The sequence below is a fragment of the Pongo abelii genome, chromosome 9, assembly GCF_028885655.2.
Source record: "Pongo abelii isolate AG06213 chromosome 9, NHGRI_mPonAbe1-v2.0_pri, whole genome shotgun sequence".
NCBI classification, from domain to species: Eukaryota; Metazoa; Chordata; class Mammalia; order Primates; family Hominidae; genus Pongo; species Pongo abelii.
The window spans coordinates 92,400,979-92,420,542 of record NC_071994.2 but is presented as its reverse complement, the minus strand read 5'-3'; the positions used below and the strand labels follow the sequence as shown (position 1 = coordinate 92,420,542).

Sequence of the window (19,564 nt, the reverse complement as noted above, 5' to 3'; positions counted from 1 at the left end):
AGTGACTCAGAAATCATCCTAGCTTTTACCCTCCACCCAGGCTTTAAGCTTGTCTAAGTAACTGGGAATGACTGAGAGCACGGCTTGCTTAACAAAAATGCCATGAGGACTGTCGTCTCATTTTCTCATTTACGTCATGGTTCTTCATACCCATGAGTTTCATACCTGTGGATTCAACTAATCTCAGACAAAAAATATTTACAGGGAGAAAAAAGCAGCTGTATTGAACATGTACTTTATTTATTTATTTATTTTTTTGAGACAGAGTCTCACTCTATTACCCATGCTGGAGTGCAGTGGTGGGATCTCAGCTCACTGCAACCTCCGCCTCCTGGTTTCAAGCTATTCTCCTGCCTCAGCCTCCTGAATAGCTGGGACTACAGGCATGTGCCAACACGCCCTGCTAATTTTTGTTATTTTCAGTAGAAACTGGGTTTCACCGTGTTAGCCAGGATGGTCTCGATTTCCTGAGCTTGTGATCGGCCTGCCTCGACCTCCTGAAGTGCTGGGATTACAGGCATGAGTGACCATGCCCTGCCAAACATGTACATAATTTCAATCTTCTTGCTGTTCCTAAACAGTATGGCATTACAAGTATTTATACAGCATTTACATTGTATTAGGCATTCAAAGTAATCTAGACATAAAGTATTCAGGAGGATAGGTTTAGGTTACATGCAAATCCCACACCATTTACTAAGAAGATTCTTGAACATCTTAGGATCTTGGTATCTCAGGGAGTCCTGGACCGAATCTTCAATGGCTATTGAGGGAAAACTTTATAAATCCAGCATGTTTGCATTTACTATGTCTCAGTTTGTACTGGAGCTAACTTATTAGACATATTGGACAGAGCTCAAGTAGACAAGGAAAATTGTCCACTGGCCTTTTTTTCCTTTTCATTGGGGCAAATAAAAATAAGAGAAAGAAATTCTCACTTTTTTTTCTTTAATTTTTCAGAAACATGGATTCAGATGCCCTGCGAGTCTTCCAGAATGAGCTCATTTGCTGCATTTGCATGAACTACTTCATAGACCCGGTCACCATTGACTGTGGGCACAGCTTTTGCAGGCCCTGCCTCTGCCTCTGCTCAGAAGAAGGCAGAGCACCAATGCACTGCCCTATGTGCAGAAAAATCTCAGAGAAGCCCAACTTCAACACCAATGTGGCACTCAAAAAGCTGGCTTCCCTAGCCAGACAGACCAGACCTCAGAACATCAACAACTCAGACAACATCTGTGTGCTCCATGAGGAGACTAAAGAGCTCTTCTGTGAGGCTGACAAGAGATTGATCTGTGGGCCCTGCTCTGAGTCACCAGAGCACGCGGCTCACAGCCACATCCCAATAGGATGGGCTGCTGAGGAATGCAGGGTACGTGATGCCTCTAAGGCAGTTTGAATTATACAGAATCCCAAATAAGAATGATGAGGGCCTATGATAATGATGGTGATGAGAATGCAGATGGTGAATGTGGTGATTATTCCATGTCAATCATAACACATAAATGTGTCCTTTCAATGTTGCTGACTAATTTGGCACTCTAATCATAGCTGTGTTGAGACTTCACTAAAGGAGGTTTCCTTAGAAACATTGTTCAAACGTGTAGAATGGAGCTGTGGAGCTGGTGGCCAGCACCAAGAACACTTTTCAAAGTCAGGTTATATAAAAGCCAGTTTCTCAGAAAATTGATAATATTATCTGAAAGGTCCCTTAAAACTGTCTATTATGTTTCTATCACTTTTCATGTCCAAGTTATTAGAACCAAATGTGTTTAACTTGGAAAAATCTGACCACTCCACTCTAACTTAATTTATGTTTCTTTCAATTACACCCTTTTTTTTTATTGATAAGGGTATGAAATTTACTATACTGTTTTCATTATTGCTAAGCTTCTTGCTTCTTTTGCAGGAGAAACTTATAAATGAAATGGACTATTTATGGAAAATCAATCAAGAGACACGAAACAATCTAAATCAGGAAACTAGAACATTTCATTCGTTAAAGGTAAGAATGAAAATGTTTTCTTTGTTTTTACGCAAATAAACACAATGTTAGCTTATACTTTTTAGCTAAATTCAAACTACCAGTTGAAAGATAGTGATTTCATCCCAAGAAAATGTAGTGATTTCAATTGATATAATAGGAGTTGCAAACAGAGAAGCCCACACAAGCCAGACAAATTAATTCTAGTATATTGGATAAACGGCATGATGTGTATTCTAGTTCAAATTTGAAGGTTGGCATAAACCTTTTCAGACACTGCAGATGAGACAACCTTTCACTAAGATTGGGTGTGAGGAAGATGAAAGAGATAGAATAGTATATAGAGTAAAAATATGGTAAAAGTAAAAAAAATCTGCATAATATGGTGTATGGCTAAACGTTTTTTAACATGTAGGCGAATCAGACACGGAAAAATCCTAAAAGAGAGGTTAATAGAGGAAACAATTGACTCAGTAACAACTGTGAAGAAGCATCACAGTGACAGAAACCAGAAGTCTTTATATAGGTTTGATTTAAAAAGGGAGAGAGAATAGGAACATTGAAAAAGATGGACAGAAGAAGATAGCCAATATTCAAGACTCCTTGCAAGAGTGAGGCAGAAAGTTCATAAGTTGCTTGATTACACCCAGCATATAATTATTTGAAGTTTTCTATTGAGAGTGAGAATATGTAATCCTTTTAACTAAACATCTCTGCAGGACTATGTGTCGTTAAGGAAGAGGATAATCACTATTCATTATCAAAAGATGCATATATTTCTCCATGAGGAGGAGCAACTGCATCTGCAGGCACTGGAAAGAGAAGCAAAAGAGCTTTTCCAACAACTACAAGACAGTCAAGTGAGAATGACCCAACATTTAGAAGCGATGAAAGACATGTACAGAGAGCTGTGGGAGGCATGCCACATGCCTGACGTGGAGCTGCTCCAGGTGAGGAGGGAGGGTCCATCCTCAGAGACAGGAAGCCTTTGCTGGACAATGCTGCCAGAACATGCAAATATCACCTGCATATGTCACTGCTCTAAGCTAAGTGACACATGCTGTCTGACTTCCACCATTACATTTCTCCATTCACTTATTACTGCATACTTTGGTAATCTTTGGGAAAGTTTTGCCATTTTAGCAGATAATATGTAACAAAGTTCTCTTCAATACAATATGGATTACTATCCACACAGAGAGATCATCTAAAATCATTAGAACTCTAGGCCAGGGGAAGGTTAGTAATACTCCATTTATATGCCCTAGTTCCTCCTCACTCTGATGTCCCACACAGCAGTGATTTGCTGAAGACATTGAGGGGTTTCCCCTTGCCTGGGCAAGGTTTGTCAAAGCTGCTCATCAATGTCCATGTGCTCTGTTTCTCATATGGTTCTCTGTTTTGTTTTAATAGTTGTCATGTGTGGTCAGACCTTTCCTTGGAAATAAGATTAGGAAATTAATGACACTGGAAACCTAGATATCTTTGCTTTACTCCACCGTCTCTTGCTGAGCTCCTTTCTTCTTAATGCCCACTGATGAAGCTTTTTATTGTTTAGTTGAGGTTCTGTTATTAATGTAGCCTTCAATGATTCCTTAGCAGGAAATAAAAAGATATACATTATTAAAACACTAAAACAGAAAGAAACAAGAGGATGAGAAAAGATGCAGAAGGAAAAATCTCTCATAATTAACATTATCTTTTATTTTTTTGCAGGATGTGAGAAATGTATCAGCAAGGTGAGTTTACACTAAAAAATGCTATTTCTGAAAAATTTGTTCTCTTTTTAATGAACGGGATGTATACATTTTGAGTACTAACATCGTTGTCAGTGGCTATTTCCAATTTTGTTTCAAAAGAGGGCCTGAGGTCTTCTTCTCTTTGGTCTGGAAAGTTTTCACCTCAAAATTTGTATGAATTAAAATATACATAAAAACAATTTGCCATTCGGAAGTTTGTTCTTCCCAATCCATCCATCGTGACCGGCCATACCCCACAGATCTTAATACAAAATTACTCTGAGGAATCATAGAGGTGTCTTCTACTCTAGAAGGATGGGAGGTTAAAAAAAAAAAAAAAAGACAGAGGGAGGAGAGAGATTCCCTAACAATGGGCTGAGGAGGGATGTTTTGTTCCTAAAAGCATCAATGACCCGGGTCTGCTCCATCACCATACACCCAGTTCTAGGAAAGACCTCAGGAAAATGGTTGCCTTGGGACCCTCAGTGGCAGGGTTCTCAGGCTGGAATTAGACTCCTTTGTTTTGCAGGAATGATTAAAGACTTTTGTCTCAGTGAACATTCTCTGTTAGACACTGACTAGCATTAGTGACAACTGCAGGCTGAGGTCCCAGAAGTTTTTGTCTGAGTTTTCTGCTCTCTGAAATATTTCCAGGATTTCTGCATACCCTCAAGTGGTGTGATGGGCAGAGGGAGGCAATGACTTTTAATGACTTTAGAAGTTGTATAATGTCTGAGAATAACATATCTGGGGAAATTGGGTTTTTATGGAAGTAAAGTTTAGAAAAAGTAACATCCTTATGGCCCCTAGAGTGTGGAATAAAATGTACACCCAGTTAACCAAAACTGGCAGAATTCTGAGGAAACATCTTACATGAAAATATGATATCTTCGTATGACTATGTGATTAGCTCTGGGCCTGGAAATATAACTGAGGCCATTTTTTTTTGCAGGACTGATTTGGCACAGATGCAAAAGCCCCAGCCAGTGAACCCGGAGCTCACTTCATGGCGCATCACTGGAGTCCTAGACATGCTCAACAACTTCAGAGGCAAGAGCCAGCTGCTTGGCACTCCAGCCTCAAATTATTCCCTTATTGGGTCCCTTGGTTGAGTCTTTTCCCATTTTGGTCTTATTAGGTTTGACATGTAGGTAATACATAGTTTTCCAAAACATGTGCATCTTCTCTACCTGCATAGTAATATTACAATGATCAAAACTCAATTTTCTGACTTACAGTTTGATGAAAATGTAAAGCAAGATACATACTTTATCTGCAGAATAAGAGGATGAAGAACATTCAGATCATGTAGTTATGAAGACACTAGTTCTCATGGTGGCATCAGTATTTCGTGTTTATTCAATTTAATTCAATTTTGAAGGCTTAGATATGGCATAATGGTTTTTAATTATTTCTATTCTTTGTTCATTTACATGCATTTTATAAGTAATTTTAATTATTTACAAAATCAGAACATTTTGATCAACAAAGAAAATGACTAAAATATCCATAATCAGGACAATTCTAATGCCATCAGAAACATCTTGTAACAAGTGAAAGATGAGGGATCTGTGAATGTGGCTTAACCATGTTAGGCCCATTCTAGAGAGCAGGTCTAAGTAGCAGAGGGCAGAAACCCAGAGTGGATTGAATCAAGAGCTAAACAGATAATGTAAAGCCAGAGTATTTTTTTCAGAAACTTATAAATTTTACATGTGTTAATTTCTACCAAATTTTTGATGTTTGAGACTATAACAGGCATAACTTACATTCCAATAAATACATCACAGCAAATTAATGTCTACCTGTTGATGATCTTAAAGACAAATAATACAAGAAGAGTTTTCTATTGAAGAAAAAAAACCATTTTGCATATGTCCTGAAACAAACTATGCAGATATAGACATTAAATCATTATTTCCCCAGTGACATGGTCACATTTTTTCTCTATTATTTAAGGAATGATACATAATTGTATGTGCTGTAGAGGTGTAATAACATTTCATCTTCATGGATGCATGGGGCTGAACTCTCTTGGCTTCCTTTTTTCTGTATTTTCTTGGAAGAAGAGCAAATGAAGTAAATAATTGGGCCACAGAGACTCTGTCCCTCATAACACTCACTAATGTAATATTTTTTTCTTGACAGTGGATAATGCTCTGAGCACAGAAATGATTCCTTGCTATATAAGCCTTTCTGAGGATGTGAGATATGTGACATTTGGAGACGACCATCTCAGTGCTCCCACGGGTCCCCAAGGAATCGACAGCTTTGCTGTGTGGGGAGAGCAAGCATTCACTTCCCACAGGCATTACTGGGAAGTGGATGTGACCCTCTCCTCCAACTGGATTCTCGGAGTCTGTAGAGATTCCAGGACTGCAGATGCCACTATTGTTATTGATTCTGATGAAAGATTTTTTTTGATTTCCTCAAAAACGAGCAATCACTATAGTCTCTCCACCAACTCTCCACCTTTAATTCAGTATGTGCAAAGGCCTCTGGGTCGGGTTGGGGTGTTTCTGGATTATGATAATGGATCTGTGAGTTTTTTTGATGTTTCTAAAGGTTCTCTTATCTATGTTTTTCCTCCTTCCTCCTTCTCTTCCCCTCTGAGGCCTTTCTTTTGCTTTGGTTGTACATGAAAAGTTGGTTTCATGATGATTTGTTGTGACCTCCCATATATGAGGCAAATAGTGTCCTAAGACCCTATGTGTGAGAGCCTGTGAGCTCATTGTAACTTCATGGAATGTAATTACTTTATGGTTATAAATGGGATAACCACCTTGAATGTGTACATTTGTTAATTAAGTTATTTTAATTAATAAATTATCGTGGAATCTTTACTAGAACATCAATAATGGTTTTTTTTGTACTAGTTTTGTTGAGATTCATTCACTTACCATGAAAGTCATGTTCTAATATATTTAATTCAGAGATTGTTAGTGTATCATACTTGTGCAGGCATCAGAGCTCTCTACTGTCTGTGAACTTCTATCACTTCCAGAAGAATCCCAATACACATTAACACTTATTCTCCATTCACCCTCCCCCATTCCTTGACAGCACTTAATCTACTTTTTATGTTTTTGCATCCAGGTAAATAAAATCATACAATGTAAGCTCTTTTTTTTAATCTGATTTCTTTTTCAGAGAGTATGTTTTCAGTTTGTACACACTGTAAATCATTTGTCTTAGTTGTCTATTTGAACCAGACTGGGGTAGAATAATGAAGTGGTGGATATCTTATCTGACAGAGAATAAAAAGAGTGCTTATTTTCTTTTTAAGTCTAAACAAGTTAAGTTGACCTCACAGACTTTATTTTTTCTCAGCATCCTATTTATTAATCACATTTCAGCTCATACAACAGTTTTTCAGTGCTAGGTGGCTCTGCTATTACATCTTCCCTGAATATATTATATCAGATTATAATATTCAGAAAATTCTTATACTTATTATTACAAGATTGAAAATTCCAAGGGGGCAATGGCAGTATTTGTCTTCTTTGCTAATATATTACAATTATTCAATGCAATTCTTAGAATAGATTAAACAGTGTATAAGATGAGTAAATGGATAAGTAGAGGAGTTAATATGTATAAATATTCTAACATTAAGAAACTTTTCCAAAATATAAGTAACAAAATAGAATAGAACATACTAATGAATATCTATCAAAAGATAAGAAATGAATTGATTTTCAGATTCATATCAAAGATAACACTATTATGTTAGGATTTAAAATAAGTGTAGCATAATTTTTACAGGGTTGATTTCAATTGTCTTACGTTTTTTAATATAAACTATCGAAAGAGGATGGTTCCTATATAAGATGATGGGGAACAGGAAGAGGACTTATAATAATGGAGGCTGTCCTTATTTAAACTGACATGTAAATTTAATTACTTGCTAAGAGTAAAGTGGTATAAATCTTCTTATGCAGTAGAAATAACAAACTTTGTTTACATTTTAAATAACAATCCAGATGATAGAGAATGGAAAATTCTATAATAGAATGTAATAGCTCCGTCTTCTAGCACAACGGCTTATGTGCTCTAACAAAGACCACGAATTTGAAATGATTCAGAAGGTGCATTTCTCTTACATGTTTGTACCAATATAGGAGTTGGTCAAGAAGAAGACTGACATCTTCAACGGGTGAATTTCACCTCTATGTGCAGGAAACTTCCATTTATTGCCATGTCCCATGCAGCAGGAAAGCTGGAAGAAAAGTAGGAGGGACAAGAGTATTTGGCTTTAAGGAAATCACCTGGTGTTTCTCACAATGCATTTATTCCCGTCCTATAGGTTCAAAATTAGGCAGATGGGACACCAAGTTGTAATGTATCTGGGAATGCTGTTTACACTCTAAACCGTATTTATTCTTATCATTTGATTCAGAAAACAAATTAAATGACTGGCACAACTGAAAATAACCCAAGAGATTTGTTCAATGAAACAAAGCTGAACCTCAACCAAATAGATAAGCTGCTGCCTAAGGTTAGCACCAGTTCTTAGTTATTCAAGAGTGAGTAAACCCTGCTTTTTACCACTGTCGAGGTGTCCAGCGTTGTCCTTTTTAGAGCCTGGCTAGCTGAGGGTTATGTGGCAAGAAACATCTTATTTGTATTTTCGTCCCGTAAATGAATGATTTTGATAGGAATGATTCTCCAAATTTTGAAAATACTTATCAGAAATATTCTCTTATTCCTTCACTCTATACCACATAGACTATAATAAACTGTCTCTCTTCTGCATCCACACATTTCATGCAGAACATTAGGGGTTAGCAGAGGGAAAGCTTATCACCAGCTTCTTTTGGACTCGCTGCTTTTTTCCAAGTGATCTGAGATGATAAAATTATTCACCTTAGGGCTCCAACCCAGCACTCCTTTCTGATTTTCACCTATGTTTTGTGAGCTTTTCTGTTGATGCTAAAACTCTATGCAACAGTCAAAGCCTCATAATTTAATTACATTATTTGTTGCTAGATTTCAAGGAAGAATTTATTCCTGACATTCTTCTAATTTAGCTCAGATTCACTTTGGCAGAAAGACAGAATTAGCTAGTTTACGATCACTTAGTATTTGACTCTGATTTTGGAAGATGAAAAGGTTTTTGCATCTATTTACCACATTTTCTTAGCCATTTAACCAAGATAATCTTATTCTATTGATTCTCCTAGAAATACTCACTTTATTTATTCCCTTCACCTGTCAGAATTTATGTTAGAATATCACCAAGACTTACTTACAATTGAAATAAATCAAAGAGAGACCACTAAGAACATTGTCAATCATTAATACATAAATCTTGAACTTCCTGAGATTTTTATCCCTAAAAGAAGTCATTTATCAATAGCCTGGTTACAGTTTTTTTTAATACAAGAATTTTCACTCTTCTCTAGTACAAAAAGTAAAAATTGATAAAGAGGGTAACAAAAAAAAATCTAACAAAACTGTGACACATTCTTGACAAGCACTTTATTTCTGTGCTAAATTTAGGAGACATGTAAATGGTAGGTTTCCTAAGTGAAATAAGACAAGACAGACACAGAAAAATATACTTCATGGTCCCACTCATATTTGAAATCTATTTTTATAGGTTCAATACATTAAAAAAGGTGGTTACATTGGTGGGAAGGAAATAGGTAAATGAAGGGCAAATGTAAAGGTGCAGTAATGAAGAATAAATGAATCTGATGTACAACCTGTAGGTATATTAGATAATCTTGTATTGTTTTTGGGAAATATTCTGAGGGACTAGATTTTTGGTGTTCTTATCATAAAAAAGAAGCAGAGCTAAGTGATATGATTGATTTGTTAATTTTCTTCATTATACTAATCATTTCCTTATGCACAAGTATCTCAAAAAGACATATTGTGCACCTTGAAAATATAAAATAAAACAAATTAAAAAATAAAGGTAATTTTGTTCTTGCATGTAAGCTGAAAATAAGTGAAGACTGGGTGAGTAATAACATTGCTTTGCTGAATTAAGAGAATTCTAATAAAATATTTTTAGTTGGGTAGCTATCTGTATTAAATAAAATTGATCTAAAGCTGGTTACAGTGGCCATACTTATAATCACAGTGCTTTGGGAGGCCAAGGCAGAAAAATCAGTGGAGGCCAAGAGTTTGAGATCAGCCTGGGTAACATAGTAAGACCTTATCTCTACCAAAAAATAACAGAAAATTAGCCTTGAGTGGTGGTGTGCACCTGTTGTCCCAGCTTCTCAGGAGGCTGAGTTGGGAGGATTGCTTGAGTCCAGGAGTAGAAAACTGCAGTGAGCTCTATTGTGCCATTGCACTCCAGCCTGGGTGACAGTGTGAGAACTTGTCTCAAAAACAGCAACTAATTATTTTTTGTAGCCATTTTACCTGAAAGGTATAATTCTTTCTTCTGCAATTAATAACTCTGCATATGTCTAGGCCAGCTATATCAGGTAGAGCTTGTCCTCTAGTGCTTATATCTATAAAACAAGTAAGACAATTATAAGGAGGCTCTAAGCAAAACAATTTTTTCTCATTCTGGACTTTGAGGTCTTAATTCTTTAGACTAATTTTCTGTCTCAACAGTGGATATCACCCTGAAACTTAATTTGTCCAAACACCTCACATAACCTGAGATTTTACAAAGCATATAGTTCATAGGATCAATACGTTCTTATGCCTTAAAAGTCTCCAGGCATTCAAGGATACTACTATGTGGAAACTCAGGCCTTCTACTGCATTATTGAAGGAGCACATTTGAGACTCACAGCACTGGTTGCAGGAGTCTGTTTACAGGTCTGGATAATGAGTAATGTCAGTCCAGATAATTCTGAGGAAGGCTTTCTGCCTTGTTATGAGGAGGATAATCACTGGAGACTCTGGACAAGTTCCCAGTCATCATTCCAGCATTTAGTTGCTGTTTTTGTAATCCCAGCATTTTGGGAGGCCTAGGCAGGTGGATCACTTGAGGTCAAGAGTTCAAGACTGGCCTGTTCAACATGGTAAAACTTTGTCTTTACTTAAAATACAAAATTGGGGGGAGGGGGGCGGGGAATATGCATTAGAAGGGAAGGAAAACATACTTAACATGCCATTGGAAGGTGAAATTCCTAATATTTGAGAATGTTGTTGAGAACTATGTTTAATTCTCAGTATAGAAAGATGTACCCTTTGAATGACATTAAAAATTCACTAGAAGAGTGAAGAATAATAGTTAAAATGTCACATAAGTAACAAGAGTCTCAAAACATAAAGTTCTAAAAGGTTAAAGTACGTATTTGAGATAGAGGAGAGAATAAATAATAATTAATTAGACTTTATTATGTGAAAAGACTTTTCTAAAATTCTTCCATAATAATTGAAGATATAAATTACAATAATTAAAATATACAAAAAATAAAAGCATTAAAATAGTGAAAAATTTAGAAAAGGGTAAAGTTGAAAATTATTTAATTTTTAATCTCAAAAATCAGAAAGTGATTTTATCAATGTCCTAAAAAATTGAAATAAAAACAAACTTAATAACGTAAAAGAAGGGAGGTTTCCGCCGGGCTGGGGGCGGGAACTAGGGCTTCCCTGGGGACACAGAGGCAAGAAGCAGGGATCTTGGCGCGCACCAGGCTTTCCGGGACAGAGCCTCCGCCCCCCGCCCACGCCTCCGGCCGCCGGCATAGTGCTGCTGGCTGGGACCCAGCCGCAGGGTGGCGGGGCGCGCTGCATGACCCCGCCACCGCTGTCCCCACTCCTAGGCACACAGGTCGAAGAGGACCGCGCTGATTCCAAAGAGTTCCAGGACTTCTCCAGTCTGCCTGACACCCGCAGCATCGCCTGGGACGACTCTTTCTACACTTTCCAGGACGAGGAGGAGCATGGCATCGAGGGCGTGGAGAGAGTCCTGGAGGCCTGGGGCTGCTGCAGACGCTAGTGCGGCAGGGGGTGAGCGTTGAGAAGGCGCAGGAGATTGACCACAATGGCAAGACCGGCCTTAATGTCGCCTGCTACCACGGCTTTGTGGATATACCGCGGTGGCCTTAGCTGAGTGCCCCCACATTGACGTCAACTGGCAGGACATGGAGGGGAACACAGCCCTAATCATAGCTGCACAGGCAGGAGCTGCCCCTGGCCTCATGGGCACAGTTGCCTTAGACACTGGCTCTCAGCCTTGCGCTTCCTGCCTCAGCATCACCTGGGCTGGTTCATTTGAGCTTTAACACAGATCTGATGGAAATACAGGCTGCCAAGCCCTGCCCCTGGAGTCTTTCTTTGAATAGGCCTGGGGTGGGGCCCAAGAATGAGCAGAAGAACAAGTTTCCTGGTGAGGCTGATGCCGCTGGCCCAGGGATCCCACGTTGAGGATGGAGGGCTTTGAGATTTTCATGGCTGATGATGGCCAGGAACCCTTGTCAGTAGGCATTGAAGACCAGCAGAGTCCCAGACCCCAGGAGAGATGTCGTCAGACGGACACAGAGGCATCACGGAATTAAAGTGAAAATGAAGAAAGGAGCTGAGCATCTGTTTCATGACTTTCCTGTGCTGTTTTACTAAAGAGGCTGCTCTGGCCCAGTCAGGGCACGCTATCATCACCAACTACTTGTTGAACTATGTCCTGGGTCTTGACCTTGAAGGATGGACGCGTTCGGGTTGAAAGCCGCCATGCAGGGTCGAACCGATCGCATCCGAGCCCTGAGCTAGCAGGGGCGGGTGTCCACACGAGGGTCCCCGCCGTGGGATGTCGCCAGAGGAGTGGCCACTTACACGTCCGCCTCATGCAGAGGCTTCTGGAGCGCCCCTGCCGGGAGCGGTTGGGGGAAAAGTACCAGCTTGAGCTGCCTCCGCTCCACGAGAGGGCGCTGAAGCCCGAGGGCTCCAAAAACTGCCTGCAGAGGGGTCAGGGACTGCGAGCTGTCCGTGCTGACGCCGCGCTCCGTCCGGGGCCCAGAGGACCCGGGCGCCCTGGACCCCATGGTCAGGATGACCACGAGCCTCTAACAGCCCCGCTGTGGCCCTCGCGTGCCAGACCGTGTGCCCCCAGAGCTCCCTGTGCGTGGGGAAGAGGCGGCTGGCGGTGCAGGAAATCCTGGCGGCTCAGGAAATTCTGGCGGCAAGGCGAGGGGTGGGGAGGCAGGCGCAGGAGGCGGGCGAAGCGGAGGGCGCAGAGCAGCACAAGCGGCCCTGCCCAGAGACCGCGGGCTCCCTGTGAGGGCTCCCCAAGAGCCGGCTTCACATCTGCCCCGCTGCCAGGGTCCTGGGGCTCTGCCAACCCCGCCCCGTGGAAGGCCAGCCTCCTGCCCCTGCAGCGCCTGCGGCGGAGCAGCTTGTGGCCCGGCGTGGTGGTGCTCTGGGTCCGCCTCAGCAAGGCGCCCGCGGCCACCTTCCAGTCCCAGAGGCCGGCACGGAAGGGCAGCACCAAGGACAGTGGCCACCTGCGGATACCCAAGTGGCCTTACAAGGGGGCCAAGGAGGAGAAACCGGAGGCTGAGGAGGTCGAGAAGAAGCGCCAGGCCAAGGTGCAGGAGAAGCGCCCGCCGCCCTGGAAGAAGAGGACGTGAGAATCCGCGGGTGCTTGACACGGGGTTCGAGGGCAGGATGAGGCCGCGAGGCTGGGCACCATGGCCGCTCCCGGGACCACCAGGCCGCGCGCGTTTCCACGCTGTCTTTCTAGGATGCTCCCAGGAAGGCGCTGGGGGAGCCACATCGATTCGCCTGACACAGCCACCCTAGTATTCAGTACACCTAGCGGGCATGTTGCCTAAAAGGCTCCCTTTAGAGAACCTGAATTAAGATGTTTTTAAAGATCAATTTATTAGGCCAGGCGCGGTGGCTCACGCCTGTAATCCCAGCACTTTGGGAGGCCGAGGCGGAGGCCGAGGCGGGCGGATCACCTGAGGTTGAGAGTCTGAGAGTAGCCTGACCAACATGGAGAAATCCCGTCTCTACTAAAAATACAAAATTAGCCGAGCATGGTGGCACATGCCTGTAATCCCAGCTACTCGGGAGGCTGAGGCAGGAGAATCGCTTGAACCCGGGAGGCAGAGGTGGCAGGGAGCCAAGATCGCGCCATTGCACTCCGGCCTGGGCAACAAGAGCCAAACTACGTCTCAATCCAAAAAACCTCAATTTATTAAAGGGTATTTTCTGTGTAATTTTGTATTTTTAATTGTTATCCAATTTGACAAGTTTTACAGGTGGTAGGGCCCCTTGTATTCAAGGCAGTTTCGGTTGCCTGAAGACCTTTTATTTAAAATACTGTTTCTAGCAATAAATATTTATGATATCTGTAGGAGTTTACACAGAAATCATGGGATTCTCTCCTTTTGGCTGTCTTTTCTTCTCATTGTGGGTGCACGTGCACACTGGATGTTTCTATTAATTAGATTAAGCGATGCCAGATATTTCTATTTGATGGAAGGATCGACTCATTCAGCCACATGATCAAGTGAGAAAGAGTTATCATATTTTATTGTATCTTTTTAAAAAGTATTATCCATACAGTCATATATTGGGGAAAAACATTTATCGTCAAATTATAAAACAATGCAGAGATAAGCATGTATGTATTGCTAGATTAAACTCAGTTTAATCAAGGAGTTTTAGATAAACTGGATAGAAAATCTTTAACATATTAAAACTAGGTATGAGGAAAAAGTGTCATTTGATAAAATGGGGGAAATGTAATGGATGATCACCAGAAATACAAAATTAAGCCATATATGCTCTTAAGTAAATTGAATCCAGACATCCTTAAAATGTAAAAAAAGGATGCAACAAGAGTAAGGAGCCCAGAATGATGCAAATTAAAGGAATAGGGGGGAGGTGATGTTTAGAACAAGCAAAGAGAATGCAATGGGAAGCAAACTTACTTTAGGCAAATTCTCCTGGAGTGGACCAGGCAGCCCTCTCTTCCAGACTCAGTTCCAGAGTCCCTTATGTGGGTATTTCTTTTATTTTTCCTTTGAGGACTGCACTTGGTGTTTAGTTCAACCTCATGCAGACCTCATGGAATTTCCAAGACGTGGGGCCTTGGCATTGTGGCACCTTTCTGCCACACGTAAATAATTCACAGCATTACCAAGTCACCACGAGCTCCACGCTCACCTCTGTCAGCCCAGGACCCAGCCAGGCAGTGTCACATGGGCTCCCAGGCATGACTTTCCAAGCCGGCTATCCCTGTTGTGAAAGTTCTGAAGGCACTGGTCCGGGGAGCTGAGCCCTGGGCCTGTCCTAAAGCTCCACAGGTGACTGCACTGCAGCCCACATAGAGAGCTGCAGCTCTAACACAGGGATTTTGAGAGGCCTCAGTTGCCTTTAAGTGGCACTTCCAGGACACCCATCCTGAGCTCTCACAAATGGTTCCACCTTCCCAAGAATGTCTAATTGTCATTGGAACAGCCAGTGTCTGGCAGCTTTGCTGGGGCTGATATGGCATCTGACCCTTGGTGGGTTGCCAGATATTCCTTCCTGTTTCCGCCATGGGAAGTTGGCACTGGGAATGGTATGGGGCCCCCACTTCTACCCTAAGCCTTGGGTGTCTGCTGCTTCCAGGTCAAAAATGGACATTTCTGGTCCTGACCAGCCACTACCACACTGTAACTGATGCTCATAGTCTCCAGGGATGTGTAGAACAGCAATGGCAGGACAGCAGACAACTGGCGATTTCCCCAGGTCCCATGCTGTTCCGGAGTGGGCATGTTGGGTCCCTGTTCCCAATGTGTTCCAGCCTTACCCAGGTGCACAGGGTACCCTGGGGCCAGCACAGGGCTTGTCAAGTAACGTTCCTGGTGTCCACAAAACAGCTCCAGAGATACCTGCATTTTGAAAAGCCTGCCAAGCCAGCAAGTATGGGGCAGGACCCAGATTTCTTTGGCAAATCTGAAGGTGAGCTGGCCACTTGCCTGGTGAGTAGAAGCTGCCTTTACCTGGCCAGTGTATGCAACTTGAGAGAAAATGACAACTTCACGGGAGGCTCTGGTGGGACTAGGAAACCTGACCTCCCCCGGAGCTTTGGTATGGCCCCAGTGGAAAGACTGGATTTTGAAAACCCACTAGACCCAACTGAAAGAAGGGTCATCCCTGACTGGATCCCAGACTCTCCCTGGTCTCTCTGGACTCACTCTACCCGTGGCTTGCCTGTGGGCAGCCCTTCTCTTTGGCCCATGAGGCAGGTCCAGGTAGCTTCTGCAGCTGTGTGCCTGGCTACTGGCCCAGCACTTCTCATTTTTGCCATGTGGAAGCAGATTTGCTAGTAGAGGAATTTTCCAAGTCAAAGGAAGTGTCACCAAGCCTCTTTCCTCAACCTATGGCGAGCCCATGCTCTTGGTTTCTTATTATCTTTGGAGTGGGCAGCAGAGGGGACAAGCAGACCTCCAGCCAGGCTCAGGGAGTGTGGGAGGGCAGGGAGAAAAGTCTAGATGATGGGCAACTGGAGCCACCTTGAGGGGGGTGTCCTGGAGTCAGTGTCGGGGTGATCAGATGAGCCAGTTTATATTTAAGCAACATTATTATGTTCAATTATTTTGGGTAAGGGATTCCTCAGGGGAGGTGTGGTCATCTGGTCCCAGAGGTGGAGTGAAATGCCCACTCATCTTCCTGAGCCATTTGGAAGCCCTTTCCTCTAGCTCTAGGTACTGGTGACACAGGCTCCTCGGTCTCAGGAGGTGCACGGGGCTGGGGGGTGCAGGCTTCTTGTCACTTACCAGCTCAGCACTATTGGGCATTGGGCATTCAGAGGTCTCACAGTGGCCTCTTTAAAAACCTGGTGTCCTAGGAGAACATTTATTATTTTTGTCTATTTTTGTTTCTTTGAAGTGCTGCATTCACTCACTGAGGGCTCGCCCTCCCTGCATCCCTCATGTTGTTCAGGAAGGAGGGGACTGATGAGCATGGATCCCCTTCTCCTCTCCTGTCAGTTGCCACCACACTGTCCCCCCTGGCTTTATCACCACATTCTCCCACCCCTGTTGTCTCATCTCTTCTTCCTCATTCACCTTCCTTCCTTTGCCTGTTTTCTTCTCCCAGTTGGTTAAGTTCTTTATCATCCCTGGCACCACCTACTCTGAGGTTTACCAAGGACAGAAAAGCAGGGTCCTCTGTGAGGCAATGTGGTGTTATCATGGTGGGACCTCCAGGCCCCCAGAGTGAGTGAACAGCAGGCCTGCCAGCATCTGTGCTGATGGCTAAGAATTCCTACACTGCCGTGCCCCTCCCACCCCCTCCTCTTTGCTCAGAAGGGAGACCAGTTTTGCTCTCTTGCAATGACAGCCCAGCCCCTGCTGTGCACACGGATGGGGCTCAGGGTCCCTCCCTGCACCCTGATGTTAATTAACTGTAGATAGTGAATTTCAAGTTGACAGCTACCTTCTCAGGGATTTATATATAGTTAAAGGAAAAGCTAAAGTCTATTTTACTACTTTTCAGTGTTTATGAAAATTAAGCTTAAACTGGACAGAATAAATATTTCTCAGACAATGTCGATGCTACTGATTATAAGTGAGATGGGTGGAGCTCACCCCTTGGTGGAGAATTTTTTGGTGATTGGAGATTGGGGACTCTGGCAGCAGAAATGGCTTTGTGGTGGGTGTGAAGTCACTTCTGTCCCTCGGAGAACCTCTTGTGGATGTGAAAGCATGTATCTTCACCAGTGAAATCCACCTCCATGTGCATGGAGGCAGCTGATGAGAACACAAATGAGCCAGTCCTGGCACTTCCCTCCAGAACCGGTCACTCCCGGTCTGACGTTGGAGCATGTGAATTTGTGAATTAAGAGTGACAATTTTTTCTACTTCTGTGAATAAAGTGTTCTACAGTCAGCCAGCACTAAACTCCCTAGAAAGGAGGAGGGAAGAGCATGGAGCCAATCATCTAGAATTACCTCGGTGTGCAGAGGCTGTTCCTTGGCTGCACTTGGGAAAAGCAGTGTGAAGCATCGTGTGCCTCTTTCTTCTTGAGCTCCTCCTGACAGTCTCCTGGCAACACTAGAGACCTCAAGACTATGGAGGTCAGAATTTCAATAGCTTTGTCATCTCAGCATTGACCACTCCTGAGACCCGAGCCTCCTCCTGGGAGCAGGAGACAGGGAGTTCGTCATGTTTGTTGGAAAATAGGATTTATGAATGCAGGAGGGCCATGCTGGACCCCTCTGCCTGCTTCTCTCCCTTCTGTCAGCAGTGACCAGGTCTCCGGTGTGGAGGCAAGTCTGTTGTGAGTGAAACAGAAGCCCCTGGGGTAAGGCCAGACCCCAGGCCTGAAAAGGATGCAAACCCTGCTGTTTCAGGCTGTCAGGAAGAATCGTAGGTACAAAGTGAATATGATGAAATGCATCCCAGAGAGGAAACGAACGTGCCCTCACTAAGAAGTGGGTCTGGCTGCCAGGTCTCTGGCAGCCCACCGGCAAGAGGACTACATCCCCTGCAGCCCTGCCATCCACACTACATGATGTGGGAAGGCTGTCTCTTCACTCTTACCCTGGGGACCCAAGCCTGCTTTGAGGAGTGAGTCACAGCCCTGATGTGTGCCTTGCATTACTCTTTCCCCAGGTGTGCCCGGAGACTCAAGCTTGCTCATTTCTGTCCTGACACATCTCGCTGGTCCTGCAGTGGTCAGAGTCCTCCTGTTCTGTGTCAGCTCCTAGACATCATTAGTCTTTCACGTGATAAAGTATGAGCACTCTTCTCTTTTACAGTATTTGGGGAAATTCTAACACACTCCCCAGGGATTTGCGCAGGTCCCTCTGGCTCCCATGGTGGGTAATTCTATGGATTCTGCACCTGGCAGTCAGCACTCCCCCTTAAATCAACTGCTCGTTTCTGTGCCCCTGCAATCACAGGTTCCTTCATTAACATTTTAAATAAGTGGCTAAAAAAACTCCTCTGGAGGTTGTTTTTGAAAGCAGGAAAAAGAAAAACACACACTACCTGAAATGATTTTACTAATTTTTGAGTGACTCAATTGAAAGTCAGTGTTGCATACACAATTTCCTCATGCTGAGCCAGCTTGAAATAAGACTTGATAAAAGGCACGGCCCTCAGAAGCAGGCGGTGCCACTGTGGACAGTGTACACTATGGTGTGAGGGTATGCACAGGCGAGCGTAAGTGTGTTTACTCATACACACAGATAAACAGAAAGGACACTGGGCTTCGTGCTGGCAAAGGTTATGATGCTGCTGTAGCTTGTTATGGGCCCCGGGCAGTGTCAGATGGGAAATGCTTTGATGGCATGTTGTTCAATGTATATAATGGGGTCTTTCATGGCCCGAGGACCCACTATGAGCACTCCACCCACTGTGGTGGAGAACACGGCTGGAGTCATCACAGCCCAGGTCTTTATTGAAAGGCAGTGTTGACCCAGAAGGCTTGTGTAGAACCCATTTGGCCAGGTCTGGACCATGTCTGTCCATCTGACCTGCCTTGGCTGCACAGAGAGACCCAGACCCAAAAGGTCCAGACTCAAGAGGAAACTGAATGATGTTTACCATTACACCAGGTTTCATTTATTTTTTCTATATGATCATAAGGACTGTATTACTAGTATGCTTAAAAATGCTATTTACAGTCTGTTCCCTTTTATAAGATGAAAGATTAATAAAGAACAAAAAATTGCCTGTAGTAAAACCATGCCTGAGGCCAAGAGTGGTGGCTCATGCATGTAATCCCAGCACTTTTGGAGCCAAGATGGGAAGATCACCTGAGGTCAGGAGTTCAAGACCAGCCTGGACAACATGGCGAAACCCCAGCTCTACAAAATACAAAAAAAAAAAAAAGAAAAAAGAAAAAAAATAGCTGGGCATGATGGTGGGTGCCTGTCATTCCAGCTACTTGGGTGGCTGAGACAGGAGAATCGCTTGAACCTGGGAGG

At 43.1% G+C, this 19,564-nt stretch overlaps 1 protein-coding gene and 1 pseudogene across 1 annotated transcript; both read left to right on the top strand.

Annotated features, from left to right (window-relative positions):
• The first annotated feature begins 964 nt into the window (after nucleotides 1-964).
• Nucleotides 965-6,462, top strand: LOC129048982 (tripartite motif-containing protein 64). The gene is made up of 6 exons (XM_054526204.1): nucleotides 965-1,372; nucleotides 1,910-2,005; nucleotides 2,704-2,934; nucleotides 3,701-3,723; nucleotides 4,676-4,773; nucleotides 5,872-6,462. Exons 1-6 carry the CDS (start codon nucleotides 965-967, stop codon nucleotides 6,363-6,365), a joined length of 1,350 nt encoding a protein of 449 aa, XP_054382179.1. The 3' UTR covers nucleotides 6,366-6,462.
• A 1,672-nt stretch (nucleotides 6,463-8,134) lies between these two features.
• LOC100456141 (ankyrin repeat domain-containing protein 33B-like) lies at nucleotides 8,135-19,466 on the top strand (annotated as a pseudogene).
• Nucleotides 19,467-19,564: the final 98 nt, after the last annotated feature.